Raw genomic sequence first — 26302 nt, 5'->3', positions numbered from 1 at the left:
GTCCGTTTCCGCCTCCCGACTCTCTACTCTGATTGGCTGCCGAAAGTACGGCAAGCTGCCAGTAGGGGTAAAATCTTTGCGTGTCAGGTGGCAGCTGCCTCGCGACCCGTCAGTCTGCCACGTGACCCGTCACTCCTGCCTCGCTGCCTGTCACTGTTTTAATCACCTGCCTCGCTACCTGTCACTGTTTTATTCACCTGCCTCGCGACCAGTCACTGTTTTAATCACCTGCCTCGCGACCAGTCACTGTTTTAATCACCTGTTACGCTGCCTGTCACTGTTTTAATCACCTGTTACGCTGCCTGTCACTGTTTTATTAACATGTTACACTTACTGTCACTGTTTTATTAACATGTTACACTTACTGTCACTGTTTTATTCACCTGCCACGCTGCCTGTCACTGTTTTATTCACCTGCCTCGCGACCAGTCACTGTTTTATTCACCTGCCTCGCGACCAGTCACTGTTTTAATCACCTGCCTCGCGACCAGTCACTGTTTTAATCACCTGCCTCGCGACCAGTCACTGTTTTAATCACCTGTTACGCTGCCTGTCACTGTTTTATTAACATGTTACACTTACTGTCACTGTTTTATTAACATGTTACACTTACTGTCACTGTTTTATTAACATGTTACACTTACTGTCACTGTTTTATTCACATGTTACACTTACTGTCACTGTTTTATTCACCTGCCACGCTGCCTGTCACTGTTTTATTCACCTGCCACGCTGCCTGTCACTGTTTTATTCGCCTGCCTCGCTACCTGTCACTGTTTTAATCACCTGTTACGCTGCCTGTCACTGTTTTATTAACATGTTACACTTACTGTCACTGTTTTATTCACATGTTACACTTACTGTCACTGTTTTATTCACATGTTACACTTACTGTCACTGTTTTATTCACCTGCCACGCTGCCTGTCACTGTTTTATTCACCTGCCTCGCGACCAGTCACTGTTTTATTCACCTGCCTCGCGACCAGTCACTGTTTTAATCACCTGCCTCGCGACCAGTCACTGTTTTAATCACCTGTTACGCTGCCTGTCACTGTTTTATTAACATGTTACACTTACTGTCACTGTTTTATTAACATGTTACACTTACTGTCACTGTTTTATTAACATGTTACACTTACTGTCACTGTTTTATTCACATGTTACACTTACTGTCACTGTTTTATTCACCTGCCACGCTGCCTGTCACTGTTTTATTCACCTGCCACGCTGCCTGTCACTGTTTTATTCGCCTGCCTCGCTACCTGTCACTGTTTTAATCACCTGTTACGCTGCCTGTCACTGTTTTATTAACATGTTACACTTACTGTCACTGTTTTATTCACATGTTACACTTACTGTCACTGTTTTATTCACATGTTACACTTACTGTCACTGTTTTATTCACCTGCCACGCTGCCTGTCACTGTTTTATTCACCTGCCTCGCGACCAGTCACTGTTTTATTCACCTGCCTCGCGACCAGTCACTGTTTTAATCACCTGTTACGCTGCCTGTCACTGTTTTATTAACATGTTACACTTACTGTCACTGTTTTATTAACATGTTACACTTACTGTCACTGTTTTATTAACATGTTACACTTACTGTCACTGTTTTATTCACATGTTACACTTACTGTCACTGTTTTATTCACATGTTACACTTACTGTCACTGTTTTATTCACCTGCCACGCTGCCTGTCACTGTTTTATTCACCTGCCACGCTGCCTGTCACTGTTTTATTCACCTGCCTCGCGACCAGTCACTGTTTTATTCACCTGCCTCGCGACCAGTCACTGTTTTAATCACCTGCCTCGCGACCAGTCACTGTTTTAATCACCTGTTACGCTGCCTGTCACTGTTTTATTAACATGTTACACTTACTGTCACTGTTTTATTAACATGTTACACTTACTGTCACTGTTTTATTAACATGTTACACTTACTGTCACTGTTTTATTCACATGTTACACTTACTGTCACTGTTTTATTCACATGTTACACTTACTGTCACTGTTTTATTCACCTGCCACGCTGCCTGTCACTGTTTTATTCACCTGCCACGCTGCCTGTCACTGTTTTATTCACCTGCCTCGCGACCAGTCACTGTTTTATTCACCTGCCTCGCGACCAGTCACTGTTTTAATCACCTGCCTCGCGACCAGTCACTGTTTTAATCACCTGTTACGCTGCCTGTCACTGTTTTATTCACATGTTACACTTACTGTCACTGTTTTATTAACATGTTACACTTACTGTCACTGTTTTATTCACATGTTACACTTACTGTCACTGTTTTATTAACATGTTACACTTACTGTCACTGTTTTATTCACATGTTACACTTACTGTCACTGTTTTATTCACATGTTACACTTACTGTCACTGTTTTATTAACATGTTACACTTACTGTCACTGTTTTATTCACATGTTACACTTACTGTCACTGTTTTATTCACATGTTACACTTACTGTCACTGTTTTATTCACCTGCCACGCTGCCTGTCACTGTTTTATTCACCTGCCACGCTGCCTGTCACTGTTTTATTCACCTGCCTCGCGACCAGTCACTGTTTTATTCACCTGCCTCGCGACCAGTCACTGTTTTAATCACCTGCCTCGCTACCTGTCACTGTTTTAATCACCTGCCTCGCTACCAGTCACTGTTTTAATCACCTGCCTCGCTACCTGTCACTGTTTTAATCACCTGCCTCGCTACCAGTCACTGTTTTAATCACCTGTTACGCTGCCTGTCACTGTTTTAATCACCTGCCTCGCTACCTGTCACTGTTTTAATCACCTGCCTCGCTACCAGTCACTGTTTTAATCACCTGTTACGCTGCCTGTCACTGTTTTATTAACATGTTACACTTACTGTCACTGTTTTATTAACATGTTACACTTACTGTCACTGTTTTATTAACATGTTACACTTACTGTCACTGTTTTATTCACCTGCCACGCTGCCTGTCACTGTTTTATTCACCTGCCACGCTGCCTGTCACTGTTTTATTCACCTGCCTCGCGACCAGTCACTGTTTTATTCACCTGCCTCGCTACCTGTCACTGTTTTATTCACCTGCCTCGCGACCAGTCACTGTTTTAATCACCTGCCTCGCTACCTGTCACTGTTTTAATCACCTGCCTCGCTACCAGTCACTGTTTTAATCACCTGCCTCGCTACCTGTCACTGTTTTAATCACCTGCCTCGCTACCAGTCACTGTTTTAATCACCTGCCTCGCTACCTGTCACTGTTTTAATCACCTGCCTCGCGACCAGTCACTGTTTTAATCACCTGCCTCGCTACCTGTCACTGTTTTAATCACCTGCCTCGCTACCTGTCACTGTTTTATTAACATGTTACACTTACTGTCACTGTTTTATTCACCTGCCACGCTGCCTGTCACTGTTTTATTCACCTGCCACGCTGCCTGTCACTGTTTTATTCACCTGCCTCGCGACCAGTCACTGTTTTATTCACCTGCCTCGCTACCTGTCACTGTTTTATTCACCTGCCTCGCGACCAGTCACTGTTTTAATCACCTGCCTCGCTACCTGTCACTGTTTTAATCACCTGCCTCGCTACCAGTCACTGTTTTAATCACCTGCCTCGCTACCTGTCACTGTTTTAATCACCTGCCTCGCTACCAGTCACTGTTTTAATCACCTGCCTCGCTACCTGTCACTGTTTTAATCACCTGCCTCGCGACCAGTCACTGTTTTAATCACCTGCCTCGCTACCTGTCACTGTTTTAATCACCTGCCTCGCTACCTGTCACTGTTTTATTAACATGTTACACTTACTGTCACTGTTTTATTAACATGTTACACTTACTGTCACTGTTTTATTCACATGTTACGCTGCCAGTCACTGTTTTAAACACCTGTCACGCTGCCTGTCACTGTTTTATTCAACTGCTTGCTGCCTGTAAAAGTTTGAGAGATTCTAAACTTCTATAATCTACAGGTTAATATTTTATTTACAGACAAAAGTTTGCAAAATCCTTACCCAATTGTAAATACTGTAAACAGTCATTGCTTAGATATGTTTGCAAAATGTTATGTATCCTGTAGCATCTTTCATATACTGTAGGCAACATGTCATTGTTAATAAGGGTGTTAAAGTTAGATCTATTACACCTTAATGTTTAACTGTCCTTGGTGAGTGAAAATCTCTGTCATCGATTATTGTGTTAACTTCACAGACCTCTCCAGTTCAATGTCATCATGAGGAGTGGTGTTTGTCTCTCAGTGGGGGGTTTGGGGGCTGATTGATGCTTTTGTTCTAAGAAGTTGTGTGAATTTTCTGGGGTGTGATACATTTAGATTCTGCTTGTTATCTGATCTGTTAAAACAGGCCTTTATTTTATACTCTGCTTAAATGCTTCCTCACATTACATTACTTATGTTGGATTGTTTTGTAGTATTTAATAGTACAAATTAATGCTCCAAATGCTATGGCTTTGTGAACTGTAAATTATTTCTTCTGTCAATAAAGAACTATGAAACTGAAGTTTGCTCTGAACATAAATTATATATTGCTTTGTACATCTGATCATCACCTTATTAAAAGATGTGTAGAGAAACAGTTTAAGATTCTATACATCAAAACTTTATGTATTTCATGTGTAACAAGTTAGAAAACTAAACGTAAAACGTTTCCTAAATATCAATGTATATTTTTTTAAAGAATAAATAATAGCCTAAGTTTATAAATAAATGTTTACACAAACTGTAAGTATAGTTTCACTAGTGATACATTCATGCTTTGTTGCACAAACAAACGCATCTTAATACCAGGTGTAAACGGCCCAAAGTGACACAAAAAAGCGTCCCCCACCCATAATGCACAGAAGTGAGGTACAGTCTACCCTCCCCCAAGTTGTCCTTTATGTCGCCTTTACATGCTGACTAGGCTACCTTCAAAGTTAGTTATTTGATTGGTGTACGTGCGTTAAACCTGGCGATTTGATTGGTCGAGCAAAGACGCTATGTGTCGGAGACAACGGTGAAGGATTCAAGGGGCTTCACGGACTAAGTACAGCATCATTTTCAACGTAAGTTAATAATCGTTATTTAACGAAAATAGTTTATTATATAATATTTTTTATCATTTGAAATATTGTTGGTTGTGTATGATGTGTTATGAACTTTATGAAGAGGATTTTGTCAATCAATTGACTACTCAACATATAGGCCTATATATATACTTTTTAATCGCAACTTCAAATTCTTTTTAATGGGTTTAGGTGTTGACCGTTATTTGAAGAACCGACAATGGAAGGTAAGCTAAATATTCGATTGTTCTCATTGTTTAGTTTTTATTTTAAAGTTTGTTGCATATGTTTATTTATTTATTTTTGTATTTCAATCGGTACTTCAAGTAAATTGTATTAAACACATTTTCCAAGGCGTTTTATTAATTGAGGATCAATTGTGGTTGACTCGGGGAAATCTGCTAGAAAACGCAGAAGAGATGATGCAGTGCGTAAAGAAAAGTTGTTGATTGTGACAGTGAAACCAAGTCAATGTTGTCAGTCAGTTTTGGGCCTGCGTCCAACCGAGTCAAAAAAACGACCACTCGGTGTCGCACAGATAGTTGGATTACTCGAGAATTACGTCGTTATGCATGTTTTCATGGTCTCTCAAAGCAACTTTATCTGTTAAAACCTCTGTAGGCCTATACTGTATATAAAAATTTCAACCAACACATATATTGTTGGCCCATATAGGCATATATTGTCCTTGTTAAGGTAAATATGCTTTTGTTTGTAGTAAATACATTTTCACGTTGCAATTATATATTATTTTTATAATGTTCACTTTACATAGACTTAAAAGTGGTGATAATTATAACAAATGTTTAAGTTATTGCTATTTTTATGATGTTGTTGTCATAATCACATGTGAGTTGCGTTATATTGATTGTTGCCATGACTTATGTGTTCAGGTGTAAGTGACAGTGTATTTAACACAAAGTTTTTGAACAGATGCCTAACCAATGGGCTGTTTTAATTAGATTATGAATAGAATTAAATAAAATAACAGTTAATGAAAAGTTTTTTTAAGTATGAAGTTATTTTTAATAATTCATTATTTAATCATTTGTTTAATTTATCACTATTAAGGATTTTTTCCTTAATTCAGTTGTCTAAGTAATTAATTACAGTTATGTTAAGTTCTTGCCTCCCACCAAAAAGAGTTAAATTAAATGTGTAATGCAACAAATGTTTTTGAACATCAAATAAGCACATTAAACCAATTTCTGAAAGACTATGTGACACAAAAGACAGTATTAATGATCAACGAAAATGTTACTTTGCATCTCTTCTATATTTAATTCACAGGAATAAAATTTGAGTTTCGCAGCAAAGAGGAGTTTTTAAAAATAAGAGGCGATCAAGACTGTTGTTACTGCTGTACATCAGTTACAGCATCAGAATATCATTTGTCTATTCGGCATATTCGATTTGCTGTATACTTCGAGGATGGAGGCACCAGTAAGTAATCTCTGAAAATTAATTTAATTTCCAAAGATATATACAAAATATGCAATCTTTTTACAAAATCTAAAAACATGTTTTTGACATTGTAGACAAGTTTACCATACCTTGCAATTGCCCAGAGCGGAAAAGTGGAAAAAGGAGCCATTGGCATTGTCCTAAGTGTGCCAAAATAGTTAATAGAGCTCCAGATTTTAAATCCCACTTACAAAATCATGGTAAGTTATTGAAGACCATTTAAATTATTTATTTTGGTGCTGACACATTTGTAAATAACCCGCACATTTCAAAATTTTGCTGCAACAGGACTGACAGTGACAGCAAAACCTTCTGGTGAGTACACTGACAAATGTAACTCAACCAATCAACAGATTGAAAATAGTTCCTTTTACCTAAAATGATAATAACCACAGTGGAATCTGTCATATTTTTCTCAGATGAGAAAGAACCCTGTGAACAGACTGATAATTTACATCAGGAGCAACAAGGAAAAAGAATGTGCCAGAAATGTGGCATTCATTTCAGCAGCATGTCAAACTTAAGAAGACATGAAAGAGAGCAGCACTCTGGACAGGAACCAATGATGTGCATTGACCCAAAGAATGGACTTTATGTTACAACCAAACATTCCCATGGTCTTAGACTTCCCATACACGTACAGAAGTGTTTACTAGCACAGCACTATGATTGCGAAATGGATGAGTGTAGGGATTTTATGGGCATAGCAGCCCAGAGTGGAAACCCTGGTAAGGAATGCCACCACCTTGAGAGGACCAGGAATGCACTTCCGTATATTTCACCACCAGCATTGCACAGTAATGCCATAAACGAGATGGTAGAAAAAGGACTTGTTTCTAATTCCAGACAAGAAGACTGTATGGCACTATTTAAACGTGCTCAGTCAGAGGAAGTAGACTGTGTGTTCCCTATATTCTGGGGAGAACAGATTTCTTCTGACAGATACATATTCTTCTCAGTGTTCACCGGACAGAAGGACAATTGGTGTAAGTTTGGAAGGACAGTATTAACCTATGATTCAAAGTTGGGTAAATGGCACTGCCAGTGCTTCGGATGCAAAAACAGGAACAGTTGTGTCCATAGATACATATCTATGTGGTGGTTGTTCCAAGAACATCCCGATGTAGTAAAAAATACAGCTGAAGAGGACATAGAGGATATAGAGGGCAATGACAGTGAAGCAGTGGAAATTCATCCTCACCAAGAATATACCCAAAGCAATGTCATCACTGCAACAAACTACTTGTGGGACTCAAAAAGAATTCCTGAGGAACTTCCTCTGGAATTAACTAAAACGGAGATGCCCATTCCAGTGACATTTGAGCCGGCAGAACTGTGTTGTCCTTACTGTCCTGGGCCTTGTCCACCTGAACTTACAACATTTGTCATAACAACAAAAGCAACAGTATATGGGATATTTTCACAGAATAAAGGTATCAGAACTTTTCAGTTTTTACAGAAGTCACTTTTTTAGTGATTAAAATACAATTATTTAGTTGATGTGATTCCATCCAGGTGTTTCTGTAAATGGAAAGGAGTGTCCAGTTTGCAGAAATGTGGTTCGTTTTCAAGACTACAGTTCTGGCTTTCACAATTATAACAACAGAATCATTCTGACCATACCCTTGTGTTCATTTTTGACAACTGGTCTTTCAGTAAGTACATTCAAATGGATCATATGCTTTACAAAAGTACACTTTAAAAAACTGTTGTGTGTTTCTGTCAACACTGTGTGTAGTTAAGCACAACATAATTTGTGTTACTTGTTACTAGATTTATTTAACACACATTCAACATGAAACTAAACATATTTGCCCGGTTCCACAGACAAGGTTTAAGGCTAATCCCAGATGTAACTGAAAATAACTCACCTTAAAACATCTTAAAGTATGTCAGCGCCATTGTTTTAAATGTGTAAAATGCACACCAATAATGTTTTTTACGACATTTTTATAAAAGTATCCTAAATATCATAATTTAACTAAGGCTAGTCCGGATTTAAATTAAGCCCTGTCTGTGAAACCGAGCCATTGTGTTAAAAAAGCATAACACAAAAATGTGTTATTCATTAAATAATCCTTTTTAAAGTGTAAGAACATTACAAGAACTCATTCTTTCTTTATTTTACTTTCAGAACCACATTGCTCTGGGTCGAATGCTGCGCACAATTGCATCACATTCTGGATGTACAGTTCCTTACAACCCCCTCAGAAAGGCGTTTTATCACTTTTGCGCTCTGAGAAAGTACAGCTACAGTTTTTTCTGTTACCGCTGTGGACACCACCCATCAGTAGTGATCGCAGATGCCAACTGGAAAATTGCCTTTGATTTGCCAAGTTAGTGTTATCAAATATACTACAAAAGTTTTTTTTTTATAATTTATCACACCATTACCTGTTTTGTGTTAACTTATAATGTGTAAATTTTTCATATAAATATATTACTAGTCCATCTGTTGAGACGTCCTGAGAGACACAACATTACGCCTCAAGACACAGAGATCAATGTGGCAATGAGATGGGAGAACTTGGAAAAGGAAATAATTGCCACTGGCTTCTCTGATGGTAAGCATGTTATACTTCATAAAACAAGTGGTCTTTAAGAATTTGAGTAAATTTGCATGATGAGTAATCTTAATATCATAAATGATAATTGGTCTTAAAATATTAATATTCTTCAGATGCATCTAGCAACCCCTTCAGGAGCAACCTGACATACTCTGGGTTTGCTCCATGGATTGGTCAGCATACAAGAGTTACTGATTGCCTACCAAAAACTGAGGTGTTCAAAGGGTTATCCCACAGTGAAAAGGCTAGCACCACAAGCCATGTTGGGAAAAAAATAGATGAGGACCAGATTCTGCAAGTACTAGATTCAAAAAAGGTATTGTATGACATCCAGCATATTGATATACTGTAAGACATTAAATAATGAATGTGTATTTTTTTCCTAGCCTAAAAAGGATGAGTTGATCAAAGCTTGCAATTACCTTGGTGTGTCAGAACGCGGATCAAATGCTGACATAATAAACCGGCTTGAGGAGCTTCTGCTATATAAGGATCTGTATCCTAAAATGTTTGTGAAGCTTAAAAAGGCTGGAGGTAAGAGGACCTTTTATTTCATGGCATGCAAATTATTTGAAGCAGAGCGGGCCTTTTAGGGCTAAATATTACCTTTTTACCACTACCTAAAGAATCTTGTCCTGAGATGTGAAGTATAAGAGAGAAACAAGGGACAATGAACGGACAGGAATGTGACATACATTTTGTAGTATGACTTGTAGTGAAATGTAATTTACAAAAATATGATTTTAGCTTGGTTTTCAATGACGTTATGTGGGGTACACAGTATGCATGTATATGCTTAAAATAAAGCATATTCCCATGTAACGTATAACCTAAACGTATCATTAATAATTGGAGTATCATCAATTTTACAACAGCATATATATTTTAAATTGATCCTTTATAACTGTTAAAGAACCTTCAAAGAAAAATAACAAAAAAATATTATTTGTTAAATCTTAATCAATATTATTTGTGGTTTGCACTTATCTTGTTTCATAAAGTAATTTGTGATATTCTGTTAATATAGGTGGAGTGCTCCACATGGGGTGCACTCATGGCGTTGTGTATTATACGTCACCTTTATGGTGGCAAGAGTCGGCTCGGGATCACGGAGATGCTCTGTTGAGTTTTAAACACCCTCCCACAGTGTACATATCTGACATCGCAGGACGTGTTGCCAGACATGTGAACAACCGTACACAGCAAAAAATGTTCCATCCTCATGATGGAAGGATATGTGAACCAACAGAGGAAAACATCTCTTTGGCAACAGCTGGGGAGTTGAGTTTTAATCCTGACTGGGTCAAAAATATCAAGATGAAGAGAAGACTCGCCCATAATCAATCTGCAGAGGACAGACTTTCTAGATTACACCCTGAAACTGGAACATCAGAACGCTTCGCATTCTATGATAGGTTTCATCAGAAGAACCAGAAACGACCCGAGGAGAGACTGCGAAGTCTGAAACTGATTCCCGAACTGGCTTCCCTAGTGAACTCATCAGAAGCGGAACAAGTTAATAGAGAACTGTCCTCTAGTCGGTATTCACTGTGCCAAATGAAAGACACTCACTATATGTTTTCGCTACGCCTGTACTTTCATCTACACAATGAAAGAAAAAATGCATTATTTTTAAAGGAAATGCAGAAGCGTGCAGCAGAAAACATGCACTTAGGAATAGATGGCAAACTGTTTTATGGTCAAAAAGGTAAGAATGTGAATGGTTTAATTATTTTTTCAACAGTGGAGTAATTTGAAGTAAGCTGTTCAGCGACCAAAACATAAATATGTATAAATGGTTACAGAGACACACAAAAGACCGATGGAAACACAGGGCACACCACAAGGCCAAATGGATGCAAAAGTGAACAGTACATCAGAGACAGGGGTGAATTTTTCTGTGGCAATGTTCCCAGTTGATCCATCCAACAAGGTAATGTGTATCACACCACTTCTAACCATTACCAACGAGATCAAGTAGAAGTGTAATGCTAACATAGTTTTAATACAAATTATTTTCACAAATTTAGGAAAAAATCTCCAAACTTTACGCTGTACAGAGGAGAGAAGAGAACACGGTTGCCAGAATTTCTCCCTATGCCATTTTGTCTCTCCGGGATCTGAAAACTATTCTTCCCCCACATCTCCTGACTGAAAGCAGTAGTACAGCAATGCCCTGGCTAACCGACAATGTATGCATTATATGTTCTCAAGCTTTTATGTAATATTGTTATCTATAAAAATTATATCTTTAATTTTAAATGTATCACCTCACATAGAAGTTGCTGTATACAGTATTTTTAACAGATTTTACATTATTTTCCTTTAAAGGTTGTGAATTGCCGCATTGAACAAATTGCACTACAGGCCAATGGTGTAAGTTATCTGTAATCTTTTGTGTATGGTATTTAAAGACAAAACTATTTATAAGTATTGTGGAGTTTTACATTTCTTGTATTTTCAGGTTTTGGCTTTGGACACCGACACATATATATTGTGGTACAGGGACTGTGGGGCAAAAGGAGAAGTGACAGTTGAACATTTGAAACGACTTCAGGTATTCTTAAAATGTAAAATTTTCTCAAATACATTAAGACTAATAGTCACAATAGCATTACTGAATGTTTGTGGTTTCCTTAGAATGCTTCAAATGCACAGAAAATCCTTTTACCTAGGGTGGTTGGATTAAAAGATAACCCAGAGTTGGGATGTCACTTCATTTTATGGGTAAGTAACACACAATGGGATAATATAACACTGTTTATATTCAATCTTTGTACTTTGTACAAAAAATTACTCATAATTATAGTTTCTATTAATCTTATTTATTATACAGGTTTTTGATATTGCTGAAAAGCAAATTAGAGTGTACGACAACACCAGCCGGTATAAGACAATTTCAGTAGAGGACATGGGCATTTTAAAGTATTGTTGAATTTTCTTACTTTCATTTTCAAAATTAGTTTGTCTAAATTGTGGTCAAACAATTAATAAAATTAATTTATTTAATACATGTTTTTTTGGCCTTAATGATGTGCTTTTTTAGAAATGCATTTAGAAACCTTGACAAATTGGATGGATGGACTGTGTCCAGTCCGAACCAATGGAGGAGAGATGATGGAAGGAACTGTGGGGTTTTTGTATGCACCGTAAGTTAACAAGGTTTTATATTTTTTGTTCGTAAATATAAAATGTTTTTTAAATATATATTTTATATTTACTCATAATTTAGCTTTACATTTATTAAATCATTATTATAGATGGCAGAGATGGAAGCAAAAAATATTAAAATGATTAATGAAAGGCTGCACAACGAACAGTTAGGCTACCTTCGGCTTTACCATGCCTCATGTATGGTGAGAAGACTGCAACCTCAGGTAATAAGAGGATAAAGAATTTAGTATTAAATGTGTTAGGTTTTATTTAAGATGCTTTTGTTTCGATGCCAAAAATGTACATTTCTTTTTAGAACTTTCCCCGCGAGGTTGATGGAACAGTAAAAAACAGTGTTGAATCAATGAGTGCAGGACAAAACAGTTGCATGGCCCAGGAAGAAGAAGTTTGCCTTTATCAAACAATTAATTCCAAGTAAGTGATGACAATGCTATTTTGATATGTTGCATAACTGTTATACAATAGTTACACTCATTTTTATTATTGTTAATACTGTCTTTAGAAAAATGCATCCACGTGTCAACACACTGAGCTGGATTCAGTGCGACCATTGCCAAAATTGGCTGCATGCAGACTGTGCTGGCATCACACTTGAAAATATCACAGAAGAAACACCATTCAGTTGTGGCTGTGAAACCAGTCATGTGTATACCTTTGAGAAGTATGTAAACCTTTTATAAACATAGAAGTTTCATGTAAAGTACTTGTTTTTAATGTTTTATTTTTACAGGACACTGGCACTCTTGAAGGAGGGCTTAATGATCCACCTTGTAATAGAAGATACCGAGATCTTGGTAAATATTTATAAATACATAGTACACAATTGGAATAGCAATATCTTAAGGCTGGAATACACTACACAACTTGTAAAATCTGAACAGATTTAAAAAAGACATCACACTTGCAGACTTTTAGAACTTTTGCACAGAAAACAATATGTAATAAAATATGCAGACTGGCGCAGACTTTCTGCAACAAATCCAGACTGAAAATCTGAAGAAAAAGTATTGTAGTGTATTAAAGTCTTTAGATGCATTATAGTGTTATTTGTAAGTATGTAGGATGTACATGGTCTTTTGTATTAGCACAAATCGTACTATTGCTTTTTTATGATATATCGCTTATTGCTCCCGGATTCTTTGTAAGTCGCTTTGGATAAAAGCGTCTGCTAAATGACTAAATTTAAATTTGTAAACGAATGTAGGATATTTACTGTGTTGATCGTGGACTTGTTAATAGTCATAAATAACATAATAAAAACAACACTTCTTAAGTTAAAGTAATACCACATACTGTTTCTTAACTATTAAATTGTTTCACCTGTAACTTGCAACACTCACATTCCAGGAATTACACGACGGCTTGAGGAATGGAACAATTCTGTCCAACAGAATGTTTTTATTTTTACATCCAACATTTGCCCCCAAGCTAAAGATGAAGCTCAATGAAAAGTTGAGTTTTTTTGAAGAAAATCAGGTAGCACTTCTGTTTTTATTATTTGCCTTTTGTATTTGCCTATTATTTGCCTTTTGATACCCTTTCTACAATGACATGTTTGTGCATTTGCTATATTAATAATGTTTTACATGTTGGCAGACTTCAAATATAGAGTACATGTGAGCAGACTAATATGTGTAAAATTATTTAAATGATTGCTTTTTAACAGACAGAGGCAATAATAGAAAGACTCTATGAAGTCACACAACTGGCTAGAGATTCCATGGAGAATACATCCTACATACTTGATGTTATGACACCTGAGGTAAACATAATGATACTTTTAACACTTCTACACAATAAATAGGACAATGGCATTTAATGCACTTTGCACAATTTAAAGCTGTACAATGTTTTTCAAAAAGGTTACCCTCATTATTCTCCACAAGACTGAGGGCTTTCACAGGTACCAGGCAGAAATGGCATTACAATCAAACATTTCTTTGGAGTAAGTCTTCCTTTTCTGTTGTTATTCCTTTCTGGCTAACATACGTATTTATTTATTTATTTATTTATGTGTACTATTTGGCTTTTACAGGGTTCAATGTACCAATCCACCATGGTTCTAAACGAACGGCAGCAAGAATCTTTTTCCAACCCTTTCTTAACAGAGGGGAGTTCATAAATATGGTTCATGTTACAAATGTAAATATTATAGTATCTTTGTATGTTTCTGCTGTAACAAAATAAATTACTTGACGGTATTTTTTTATAAATACACCATGTGGGGAAATGTATTTAACATAATATACTTTTGCTTGCTATTAAAAGTTTTTTTCCATACTGGCTGTGTACACCACCAAAAATGTTGAAATGATATTCAGCATTTTAAATGTATATAATTCTTAGCTAATAGCCTACATTTAGCTTTAATTAAACAGTATTTATATATCATATTTTAATACAGGAAAGCTGCCCAAAATGGACCCAAGAATGATAACACAAATAGCATATACAACATAAAAATAAGACTAACGCTGTGTAACAAATATTGGTTGATGACGTTGTCAAAATACAAATGTGCGCATGCGTGTTATAACATCATCGCGCTACAGGAAGGCACGTAAAACAGTGACCGATCTTGTGGCAGGCACGTAAACAGTGACCGATCTTGTGGCAGGCACGTAAAACAGTGACCGATCTTGTGGCAGGCACGTAAAACAGTGACCGATCTTGTGGCAGGCACGTAAAACAGTGACCGATCTTGTGGCAGGCACGTAAAACAGTGACCGATCTTGTGGCAGGCACGTAAAACAGTGACCGATCTTGTGGCAGGCACGTAAAACAGTGACCGATCTTGTGGCAGGCACGTAAAACAGTGACTGGTCGCGAGGCAGGAGTGACGGGTAACGTGTCAGCTGTCACCTGACACGCAAAGATTTTACCCCCTCTCCAAGCTGCTAAGGTTAACCGTTCTGTCCGTCCTGGCTAAACTTATTACCACAAATATCATTTTACATTGATAAATGACTTCATTGCGACAACGATTGTTATTGTCCGGCTAAGTATCGTTTAATTTGACTGGATAATGTCGCAGAGAAATTCATGAAATAGATCAAATAAACCAGACAAACCAATCGTTTGTTAACGTTACAGCTAAATGCTAACACAGTGAACATGGCTACAGTGTTTCTGACAACTCGCACGAGCAGAACTTTAAACAAACATCTGCTGTAAGTGCACATCTACATTGTTATTAAGTGAACATTTACACGGTTGTAAAGTTGGGAAGTGCACGTTTTTATTCTAACTTAAATGTTAATATTTCGCTTAGCTATTTAGACTTTGTGATCTTCAGTGATCTGTTTTTAGTGATCGAAGAGATGTGCTGAATATATATTGTCATATTAAACATATGAAAACTGATGCGTATTACGTCATATGAAACAAGCAAAAGCTTTTGAAACAAAAAGAGAAACCAGAAAAAGAGGAATGCAGTTATTTTTACAATGCGGAATAAACCTTGGATAGGGAATTGAACATATATTTTTAACTCTGAAGAGTTAGTCTTAAAGTTGTGTTAGTGCTAAATATGCATTGCATTGCGTGAAATGGAGAGGTCACCTCTGCAGATGTGTGTGCCCTTGACATTAGCAAACCCAATCTGTTCACACTGTTTACTAAACAGATCAAATTGAAATAATGTTTGATCTCATCTTCTCTTGTATTTAGGAAACCGATCTGGACTAATGGGTTGGTCAGATATGCATCCGTGGGTAAGATCACATAGGAAACAATCATTTTACTGTCATGGAGACGTGCAAGGATTCTCACTTGTGTCCATGTTCATATTTGTACAGGCAGGATTGAGAAAGTCCTTATCGCCAACAGAGGAGAGATAGCTTGCCGGGTAATGCGGACGGCTAAGAAGATGGGTGTTCGCTCTGTTGCCGTGTACAGCGACCCAGACAGACATTCCATGCACGTGGCCATGGTGAGAAAATATAAAAGTCGTTTTCTGTAGTCATTGCTATCTAGTATAGAAGTTGACCGAGTATTATTATCATGTGTTACAATCTCACTGCAATAATAGGCAGATGAAGCGTATCATATCGGACCTGCAGCTTCTCAGCAGAGTTACTTACGCATGGACAGGATCCTAGACGTGGCCAAGAAATCCTGTGCACAGGTATTTCAATGAGAGGATGTGTTTTGTAGCCTGAGCATTACAGTCGACTTTAAATGTACAAAAATAAACCAAATGGGTTTTTCTGGGGTAAGGCGGTTCATCCTGGATACGGTTTCCTCTCTGAAAATACAGAGTTTGCTGAACTGTGCAAACAGGAGGGGATTATTTTCATCGGTCCGCCTTCATCGGCCATTCGGGACATGGGGATCAAAAGGTACACATAAAATGCTTTAAACATCAAAGTAAGATATTTCTTTCTTGTTTCTTTTAAATAAAATCTACATTTCCGTTGCAGCACATCTAAACACATTATGTCAGCTGCTGGCGTGCCTATCATTGAGGGTTACCACGGAGAGGACCAATCGGATGAAAAGCTTCAAAAAGAGGCAGCAAGGATCGGCTATCCCGTGATGATCAAAGCTGTCCGTGGTGGTGGTGGAAAAGTGAGCTGGACGTTGCACACGAGAATCATTTTGTAATGTTACACTATTCCTTCCCCTGACGTCTCGGTGCGTCATTGATTCGCAGGGAATGCGGATCGCGCTCTCAGAAGAAACCTTTCACGAACAACTGGAGTCCGCCCGAAGAGAAGCCCGCAAGTCTTTCAATGACGATGTCATGCTGATCGAGAAGTTTGTTGAAAACCCCAGGTCTGGTTTGTTAGCGGAAACGGTTCTTGCCCCGAGTTCTAATACAGTGTGATATATGAGGATTTGTTTTGTTGCGTTAGACATGTGGAGGTTCAGGTGTTTGGCGACCAGCATGGGAACGTGGTGTATCTGTTTGAGAGAGACTGTAGTGTTCAGAGACGGCACCAGAAGATCATTGAGGAAGCTCCGGGGGTACGAATGACGCCATACATCAGTTACATTCATACATCCTGTTGAAATGACCTTTTTTGGCGTAGTCGTCAGGATGTACTTTGTTAATGTAACATCTCTCAAATCTTAAGATTGTTCTAGGCTACATTAAGGTAAAATACATTATATAGACAGTATTTAACCGTGGCATATTTACTATGATCTCTCATGACTAGCTTATTGTTAGGATGAGAAGCTAGTTACACAAAGATTCATCACATAGGCGTGATGCGCATAGATTTATTAATATATAAATGTTTTGCTGATGGAATTGTTGGCTGTGTTTGTGTCATTACAGCCAGGCATTAGTCCCGAGGTCAGACGGAGACTCGGCGAGGCAGCGGTGCTGGCGGCTAAAGCCGTCGACTATGTCGGAGCAGGTGAGGATTTTGTTATGCATTCCAGTCAGCCAGTGTTCAACATAAAGGACAAATATTGTTGTTAAAGAATGATTTTGAGTTTGTATGTATCTCTATTTTAAACATTAGGCACGGTAGAGTTCATCATGGACGCCCAGCACAATTTCTACTTTATGGAGATGAACACCCGTCTGCAGGTGGAACACCCCGTCTCAGAGATGATCACAGGAACAGATTTGGTGGAGTGGCAACTGCGGGTGAGACAAGGGACAATCTACAGACCAAGCTGAAAATGGCATCCTTGTTTAAACTCAAAAATGAAAATCGTGTGATTGTTTATTCACTCTCAGGTTGTTCCAAAGCTGTATTTGTTCTGCTAAACACAAAGGAAGATATTTGGAAGAATGTCAGTAACCAAACAGATCTCATTTCCCATTGACTTCCATAGTGTTTATTTTTCTTACTCTGGCAGTGGATGGAGGATGAGATCAGTTTGGTTACTTACATACAAATATCTTCCTTTGTGTTTAGCAGAACAAACACATGTATACAGCTTGGAACAACCCGAGGGTGCATAAAGATATTGATTGTTGGGTGAAATATCACTTTAATGCAGGGTGCCAAGCTCTGAGATGGGGCAACATTTTCAGATTGTATTTATTGTATGTAATGTACAGAACTAACTTTGTGCTACTGTAATATCTAATATTGGGGTAAAAAAGTGGATCTTGATGATTTTTTTATCATTTCGGTTATATTGAGCTAATAAGGGCCTGACAAAAATAAGGGACAAGCAACATATACATCAACTCCACAGATCATTAATGTGTTTGTGGATGGACTGTGCAACCCGTTTCTCGCTGTTTGAGAGAGGCTGTATGGCTACAACATGGCATCATTTGCATATTGTAGTGTTTACAATGCATTTAGACTGATTAAAATATTATTTCCAGTTCTCCACAAGGGGTCACAGCTATACCTTTATTTTCCACAAGGCAGCTTGTGTATTTATTTTCTGAAATTGTCATTATGTGTCGGCTCTGCCCTTCAGGTGGCAGCGGGGGAGAAGTTGCCCCTCTCTCAGGAAGAGATCTTGTTGAGGGGTCACTCTTTTGAAGCCAGAATTTATGCTGAAGACCCCAATAACAACTTCATGCCAGGAGCAGGGCCGCTGCTCCACCTGTCCACCCCGCAGGGAGATCAGTGCACACGGATAGAGACGGGGGTTCGAGAAGGTACTTCCCGTTAAATTGTGTGCAGAGATTGCTTATACAGAATGTATTGGTCTCATGTACCTCAATAGTTGAACTCACAAAGACATGTTCAGGTTACAATATATTCTAAAACCAAACGGATATTCTCAATGAAAATCTTTTTACATTGTGATGCCATATTTATTGACCCCCAATTTCACATTCACATACTGTTTTACTCAAGTTGTTAACATTTTATTACATTTAAAGGTACTGCAACATACACTGCCATGACACATACAGCAAGTGCTTTAAAACTTAATATAAAATAAATAATATATCATTTTGTCCAGACAATATATTTTTGCAAGGCAGACAATAGAACAGAATTGTTCCCGTACAGTAACGTAGTGTCACAAACAATAAACAGTTATTTAGTTTTAAGGTTTTGTTTGTTTAATAATGATTCAAATGACGTGTAAACAGTATCTGTTGTTATTGTGTTTAAGGTGATGAGGTGTCGGCGCACTATGACCCCATGATAGCTAAGCTGGTGGTTTGGGGGGAAGACCGCCCCGCTGCTCTGAAGAAACTCAGATACTGCTTACGCCAGTACAACGTGAGCAAACTATATGTTCATACAGCTAAAACAAGATTTTTTATCAGGAAAACGACCAAACTGCTTAGTTCATTTGTGCACAACACATACCAAAAGTGAAATTGCAGAAAGTACATTAACAAGACATCAACACATGTGACGACACGTACGATTTAAAACAAGACGGAAATACGGAATGATTCAATGTTAGGGTTTTACATTTCAGCTATGGGCGATATTATTGGTGTTACAATCTGACCTTTACAGGTCAAAACACTTGTTTACATAAACAACAACACATGCAAAACATACAACAACAAATAAAAGAATAAAAAACGACAGGACAAGTCACTTTAGGCTTGTTTATATCAAGAAAGTTGACTACATTAGCATCCACACCAACAGATGATCATGTTTATCATGGTGTTTATTCTATGCTGCACTTTTACATTTTAAATGCGTTTCGATTGGAAAAACATTCTTTTAGTGATCTGTATCTTTATCATTAAAGTTGTGATCTGAACTTGAATCTTTTTTAGCGCTTGGTATGAATGGAGAATTCAAGTATTGAATGTCTGTATAGCAATGTCTCACACTGACCGATCTCTCTTTAAAACAGATTGTAGGTCTAAACACCAACATCGAGTTCCTGCTGAGTCTATCAGGACATCCAGAATTTGAGGCAGGAAATGTTCACACCAGTTTCATTGAGCAGCACTATGATGAGCTCTTCCCAGCAGCACAGAGAGCGTCTGGAGAGATGCTGTGTCAGGCTGCCCTTGGTTTACTGCTCAGAGAAAAACAACACACTGACTGCTACAGAAACCAATCCAACGGTGAGACATTACGCAGAGATTAGTCTGCAGTATATTTTCAGACCGTTGACAGTGAGAGCATTTTTGCAGTACATAAACAGCATTTACCTACATGTATTATGTATAGTTTTCTTGTAAATAAATAGTTGTTGACCTGTAGTTTCCTTTTGCAGACACTTACTCTCCATTCGCCTCCAGTAACGGGAGACGACTGAACGTCGTGCACTGCAGGAACCTGACCCTGCAGTTAGGAGACAACAGTAAGTGTTCACGCTCTAATAAACACACAGACAAAGCAAAACTGGTCCGTGATGACATCATCAGCCAATGAGTGATGGGCTCCTGTCAACACATAAGTGCTTGGGGCAATGGACACACAATGCTAATCATATTCATAAAATGTGTTCCTACAACTCCGTTGGAACAACATTGTGCTAGCAGCTTCTCAGGGAAAACGCATATTGATAAAATGTGAACAGGTAGATGTGCTGTAAGTGACTTATTTTGTTATTTGATTATATAACAAATATATATACACACCCCACATATCGGTGACTTAATATCCGGTGCGCCGCAATACCCTCAGTTTACGGTTGTACAAACTACGGCAACATGCTAATGAGGAAGTGGTTATGCAGCATCGGTTGTTCTGTTATGATGGCTCACGATGACACTTTGGCGAGTAAAGGAAACTCAAAAAAGCGTAAATCTAAAAAACGACGACTCTATGACTGTTTTAAACATGTAAAACTGTGTAGCATTACGCTACCAAATCAATTGACAAAGTCCAATATAATTCACAAGCTAACATAGCATTACGTTCCACATTTCTTGCAAGGGAATTCTTTGCGATGACGTCCATGAACATGACGGGCAATCTCCATAAGCCTCCTTAAGCAAACTTTTAATATTAACTTGTTGTGTATGATGGTTGGTCAATGGCTTGTTTGTCCCGTCTCTTCTTCACTGTGATTAGCTCTGCGTTAAAAAGTAAAAATGTTAAAAGACCGGCCAAAAGAACTGGTGAAATATGATACATATTGCATCAAAATACAGTGTCATCCGTTTTTTTTAAATAAAACGGAATGTTACGTGCGTTTTTACGCAGTATTTACATATGACATGGAGCACATGTACATTTCCTTCGTACCGACTAAGATTTTAATGAAACTGAAAATTGACTTAAAAAACAGTTTTACGAACGTTTTACACAAACTCGTTCTGCTCGTGTTTCCTAAAATGAAGCCTATTGTGAACAGACATATTACTTTATGTTGTTGGTGTGTTCAGCGTTTGAGCTCCAAGCTCAGGTGATCCTCTTTTGCGTTGATAAAATGTCCCGGCTAAAAATGTCACAGAATGAATTTACATCATTCTGAATAACTGCATGATGGATTTGGCTATTAATAGGCCGCACACATCTTCATACTTCTATATGTCAAGACTGTGAGGTTATTCTCCTGAAATAGCAGCATATCCTCTGCATTATGTATGAGCGGTAATGTGATGGCATTGATCATCAGTAAAGCAGATTGGAGCATAAATGTACCAGCAGAGCGCACGAGTCAGGTCATATTTCACCTTGAAATGACTTATTCGTTTGTTTTTCACAAAACTGCATCAAAGTTTCATATTACATGGGCTTTTATTTTGTAAGTGTAGCAGTACAACATATGCTGTCCTTGAAAAATGTATAGCATGTAAATGCATGCTGTCGGGCTGTCAGAATATCAGATTTACAATTATCACGGTCATTCCCAACAACATCTTGAGGATTTTAAATAAATGCTATCCGCCACATTTATTTTTAATTTCGTTTATTTACTTCTCTTTTTTTAATTGTCGTGGCTCCTAAAGGGATTGTTCACCCCAAAATGAAAATTCTGTCATTCTCTTGTTTTTTTGCACCTGTATACATTGTATTGTTCCACTGAACACAAAAGAAGATATTTGGAAGAATGTATTCAAACAATTCTGTGGCACTAATGACTTCCATCGTGAGAAAAATTGACTATGGTAGTCAATGGTGCCCCATAATGGTTTGGTTTCCTACATTATTCCAAGTATCTTCTTTTATGTTTAACAGAACTAGAAATAACTCAAGAAATACATACAAATCTGAAGCAACACGAGGGCGAGGAAATAATGACAGAATTATCATTCTGGGGTGAACTATCCCACCATAAAACCAAAATGGAAAATTCTTATTTTCCATGTAATATCACAGTATTATAAAGATCTACAATAATATTATGTCATACATTTGTGTAGGTCATTTTTTCTTCTGTATATTAAATATTACTAGGGAGTAATATTTAATATAAAAAGCCAGAAACCTCCCCTTATTCTAATGAAAATTTGGGGTGAACATAAAAATTATAATAACAATGCAGTGTTTCCCCTAGTTTAACGGCTTTGGGGGGGTCTCTTTATTTTTGCGGCGGAGGTCGGGACCATACTTTTTAAAATAATGTTAAATTAACAGTAAACTCACTGGAATTGGTCGGGCTTTTGTTGAAACTAGTAGCACCTGTTGTATTATTGCTCCTGTATGACATATCGCTTATTGCTGCCTGAACTCTTTGTAAGTCACTGCGGATAAAAGCGTCTGCTAAATGACGGGAAGTGCCGTTGGAATGAGGTAATGGTAGGGGAAACACTGCAATGTCACAATGCAAGTAAAGTTAATCACTTTGATGATTTATGAACATATTTAATTTTTTGCAGAAGTGGCAATATATGTTACCTACAATCCAGATGGAACATTCAGTATGGAGGTACGTTTATATTTTCAGATTTTCAAATGTTGGCTATGTATAATGAGCCTCTATGTGGATGTTTATCGTATTAGCAAAACTGTATTCTCAAATCAAAAGCTTGTTTGAGGAATAGAACCTAGTCGCAGTTATAGTCAAGGATTGTCACGCATTAAAAAGATTAATGTGCAGGAATAAATGCTTTGTTGTTGTCAGACCGAAGGTCAGGTATTCCACGTGTCAGGAGAGCTTCAGATGGAGGGCGATGTGACTTACCTGTGTTGCTCGGTCAACGGAGTGCTGTCCCGACCCAAACTGGTCATTCTGGATAACACCGTACACATCTTTTCTACGGTGGGTTTGGTTGCGTTTATCAGTCAGACTTCATCCCCTGTGACATGTCTGAGGGAACGATTTTTGATGGTCTGGTATGTTTTCTTTTGTAGGAGGGTAGTGCCCAGATCAGCGTCCCTGTGCCCGAGTTCCTGGCCGGTGTTAGTGCCACCAGTGCACAGGGAGGCGCTGTTGCACCCATGACGGGCACTATTGAAAAGGTTTGATGCAGGATTTCTGCCGCATTGTAGCAAAAACAGTCCCCATACAGTGTTGGTTTTTGTATTACCATGCACTAGACGTATACCTAGATGCCGTATTCAGCCGTACCAGACTCTCACCTTGTATTTCATTAGTTTAGCCATAATATTCGGGTCTACACAACTGCACTGTAAAGTTTCATATTCATGAGGCATCTAGTTATATATATCTGAGTTTTACATTTATGCTTCATTTAAAACAATCCAGTTACGACTTGTGAGCAATGTACAGTTTTGCTAGTGTAACTGATGTTGTATTTTGTTTGTAGGTCCTAGTTAAGGTTGGAGACTCTGTCCAGAAAGGAGATCCTTTAATGGTGATGATTGCCATGAAAATGGAGGTGAGGCTTCAACGTCCATATCTCATTGGGTGTCTAATCCACTGCTTATGACTTGTTTGTTTCTGTACAGCATACCATCCGTGCGCCCAAAGCGGGGATCATTAAGAAGGTGTTCTTTAAGGAGGGCTCACAGGCAAATCGGCACTCGGCTTTAGTGGAGATGGAGGAGAAGGAAAATGAAGCAGAGTAACTATGCAATACATTTAGTGTGACGTCAAAATGATAGATGTTAAAAACTGGGGCTGTCCACTTCTAGTCCACAAGAAACACCTTGTTTAACCTTTTTTCAATTGTTCTGTTTGGCGTCTTGTAGAAATAAATCTAAAGCAAGCTATACACTTGTTTATCTAACACCATAAACATATTTTGAGTTATTTCAGTCCCTGATTTAATTTATTTGTACGAAAAAGCCACGGGACCAGAACAAATGATATCATTGTTTGGTGGATGATGTATTTGCCCCATTTTTCTGTACGCTTGGTTTGTTTTCCGGGTCAAACACTGATTACTGTAGACGCTCATTTTTAAGCGTATTCGTATGCATTTGCATTTTAGCAAAACAAATCCAGCTACAAGCACTTCTAATAAGACAGAGAATACAACTGTGATGTGTTTAACCAGACATGTTGTTTAGTGTATTGTAAAAAGTAAATGACATCTGTGTTGTTAGTGTCTGTACTTTATAAATTCTTTCTAAAAGCATTCGCTTGACACCATCCCATGCTTTTCACTGTCGAGTAGAAATGACACTCCACAAATTAAAAACGTATTTATTCTGTAAATATAACTTTCATAAACATCAGCATTTAAACATATGAAGTATAAGGAGAAAATCAAAAGAAGAGAAAAAAACATGAAACTGCGAAATGACTGATATCACTGCTACATCGAGTTTATTGCTAATGTCTTCAGATAAATGGCATACTGAATTGCTATATCATTCAATACTTCACATAGCAAAACACTTTTGAAACAGCCGATCTGTGTTCATGAGTCATTTTAGGTTCGTTCAAACAACGACAGCCACAAAACGGAAGTAACAAAACTAATCCACAGTATGACGTAACGGAACAATTCCAAAATTTCAGTCCCGCCATACAGGTCACGGCACCAGATGTGAAGGATCCAGGTCCTTGCAGCAAAAACAAATCCCGTTTTCCCAAGTCTCCATTGAGAGTTACAGTGACTCACCGAAGCGTCGCATGCAGTCGAATATCAAAACGTTAGTATAGTTGATTTAGCAAGTTTAAAACGGTTGTCTCGATGCCTAGGCATTCATGTAACAGCCCATGAGGGAAGATTTTTCCATTGAATCAGTTAAATACACACACAACAAAATCAAACAACTAATGAGTGGTTAGCAAAGTAAGTGGAAAAACGAGAAACACACCAAAAACTGAACTAATGACAATGGTTAGAAATGAAAAACCGTGCGCGAGAAACGAAGTAATAAGCAGGCACGTGGCATATGAAGATTAAAGTGAGCGAGTTTAAGAATGATATGTCAGTTTTTTCCCCATCTGCAACATTCTTGCATCGTCTGCACAATCCAAAACAGGTTGGGTAGAGGCATCTTAGGTTCTCTTCACTCTAAAGGAGGCTACAGGTTTGCAAGCTAGTGCTACTTATGCTAAACTTACATGTAATACCTTGAAAATCAGGCATTTAAAAAGAATCATGGCTTTCAAACAGACCCCTGGTTTTCCTCAGGAAAGACGGCGGCCCTTTGCATACACTTCCACGGTTTGCGACCGTCGGAATCGTTCAAATGAGACAAATCCTTTGGTTAGTTTGAGAAATCGCTGCTTATCCGCTGTCGCCGGTCACGTTTGACGCTCGGAGATTCAGAGCCGCGTGACTTTTCTGTGAAGGAATGGCTGGTGATTGTACTAGAGCGGGGAGGGGGAACGGCTCGGTGTCTCTGGACTCCACGACTGGTTCCTTTTGGGCTGGTGCATGCATGGGTGTCCTTAACAATGAGAGACCTCCATGGGCGAGAGCGTCAAGATGCTTCGGTCATTGGAGAAGGTCTCAGAGTTGCTCCATGATCTGGAAGCATCAAGGAAATTGGGAAGAATGAGGGGGACAGTGGGGATTCTTTGGACAAGTGCACAATATACCATTCCTGTTCTATCTGCTCTACAATCTGACATTTATTGGAGAGCTGGAAGATGATGAGGCACTAAAAAGCTTTTTTAAGACCTTTATAATAGGGATGCACAATACAATAACAATTGATTTTAGCGACTACATTGGCAACATTAGGTTAGAATTGAAATTTGGCCCTACATTGGTCATCAACAACTTTAAACATGACAAAACATAAATATTAAACTGACATTTTAAAAAGTGCTTGATCATCTTTCACAAAAAAGAAATGATCGCTATTGGTCAAAA

The 26302-nt window shown here is 38.1% G+C and overlaps 2 protein-coding genes across 2 annotated transcripts in view; one reads left to right on the top strand and one right to left on the bottom strand.

Moving 5' to 3' along the window:
- Positions 1-21: 21 nt before the first annotated feature.
- On the top strand, positions 22-24728 carry mccc1 (methylcrotonyl-CoA carboxylase subunit). Its single transcript, XM_079471209.1, has 20 exons — positions 22-61; positions 15159-15434; positions 15934-15977; positions 16062-16195; positions 16295-16390; positions 16483-16604; positions 16686-16833; positions 16919-17040; positions 17121-17232; positions 17549-17630; positions 17739-17866; positions 18661-18844; positions 19312-19421; positions 20020-20236; positions 20389-20475; positions 22943-22992; positions 23188-23325; positions 23418-23525; positions 23834-23905; positions 23976-24728. Exons 2-20 carry the CDS (start codon positions 15379-15381, stop codon positions 24093-24095), a joined length of 2130 nt encoding a protein of 709 aa, XP_079327335.1. The 5' UTR covers positions 22-61; positions 15159-15378; the 3' UTR covers positions 24096-24728.
- The window catches only part of atp11b (ATPase phospholipid transporting 11B), a 26278-nt gene continuing 24636 nt past the window's right edge, over positions 24661-26302 (bottom strand). The window contains exon 30 of the mRNA XM_079471208.1: positions 24661-25954. Within this exon, the coding sequence (XP_079327334.1) occupies positions 25876-25954 (79 nt within the window). The 3' untranslated portion in view covers positions 24661-25875. The remainder of the gene's footprint in view (positions 25955-26302) is intronic.

Source organism: Barbatula barbatula, assembly GCF_947034865.1.
Source record: "Barbatula barbatula genome assembly, chromosome: 13".
Taxonomy (NCBI): Eukaryota; Metazoa; Chordata; class Actinopteri; order Cypriniformes; family Nemacheilidae; genus Barbatula; species Barbatula barbatula.
Note: the sequence above shows the minus strand (reverse complement) of the source record. Positions and strands in the feature narration are given on the sequence as shown.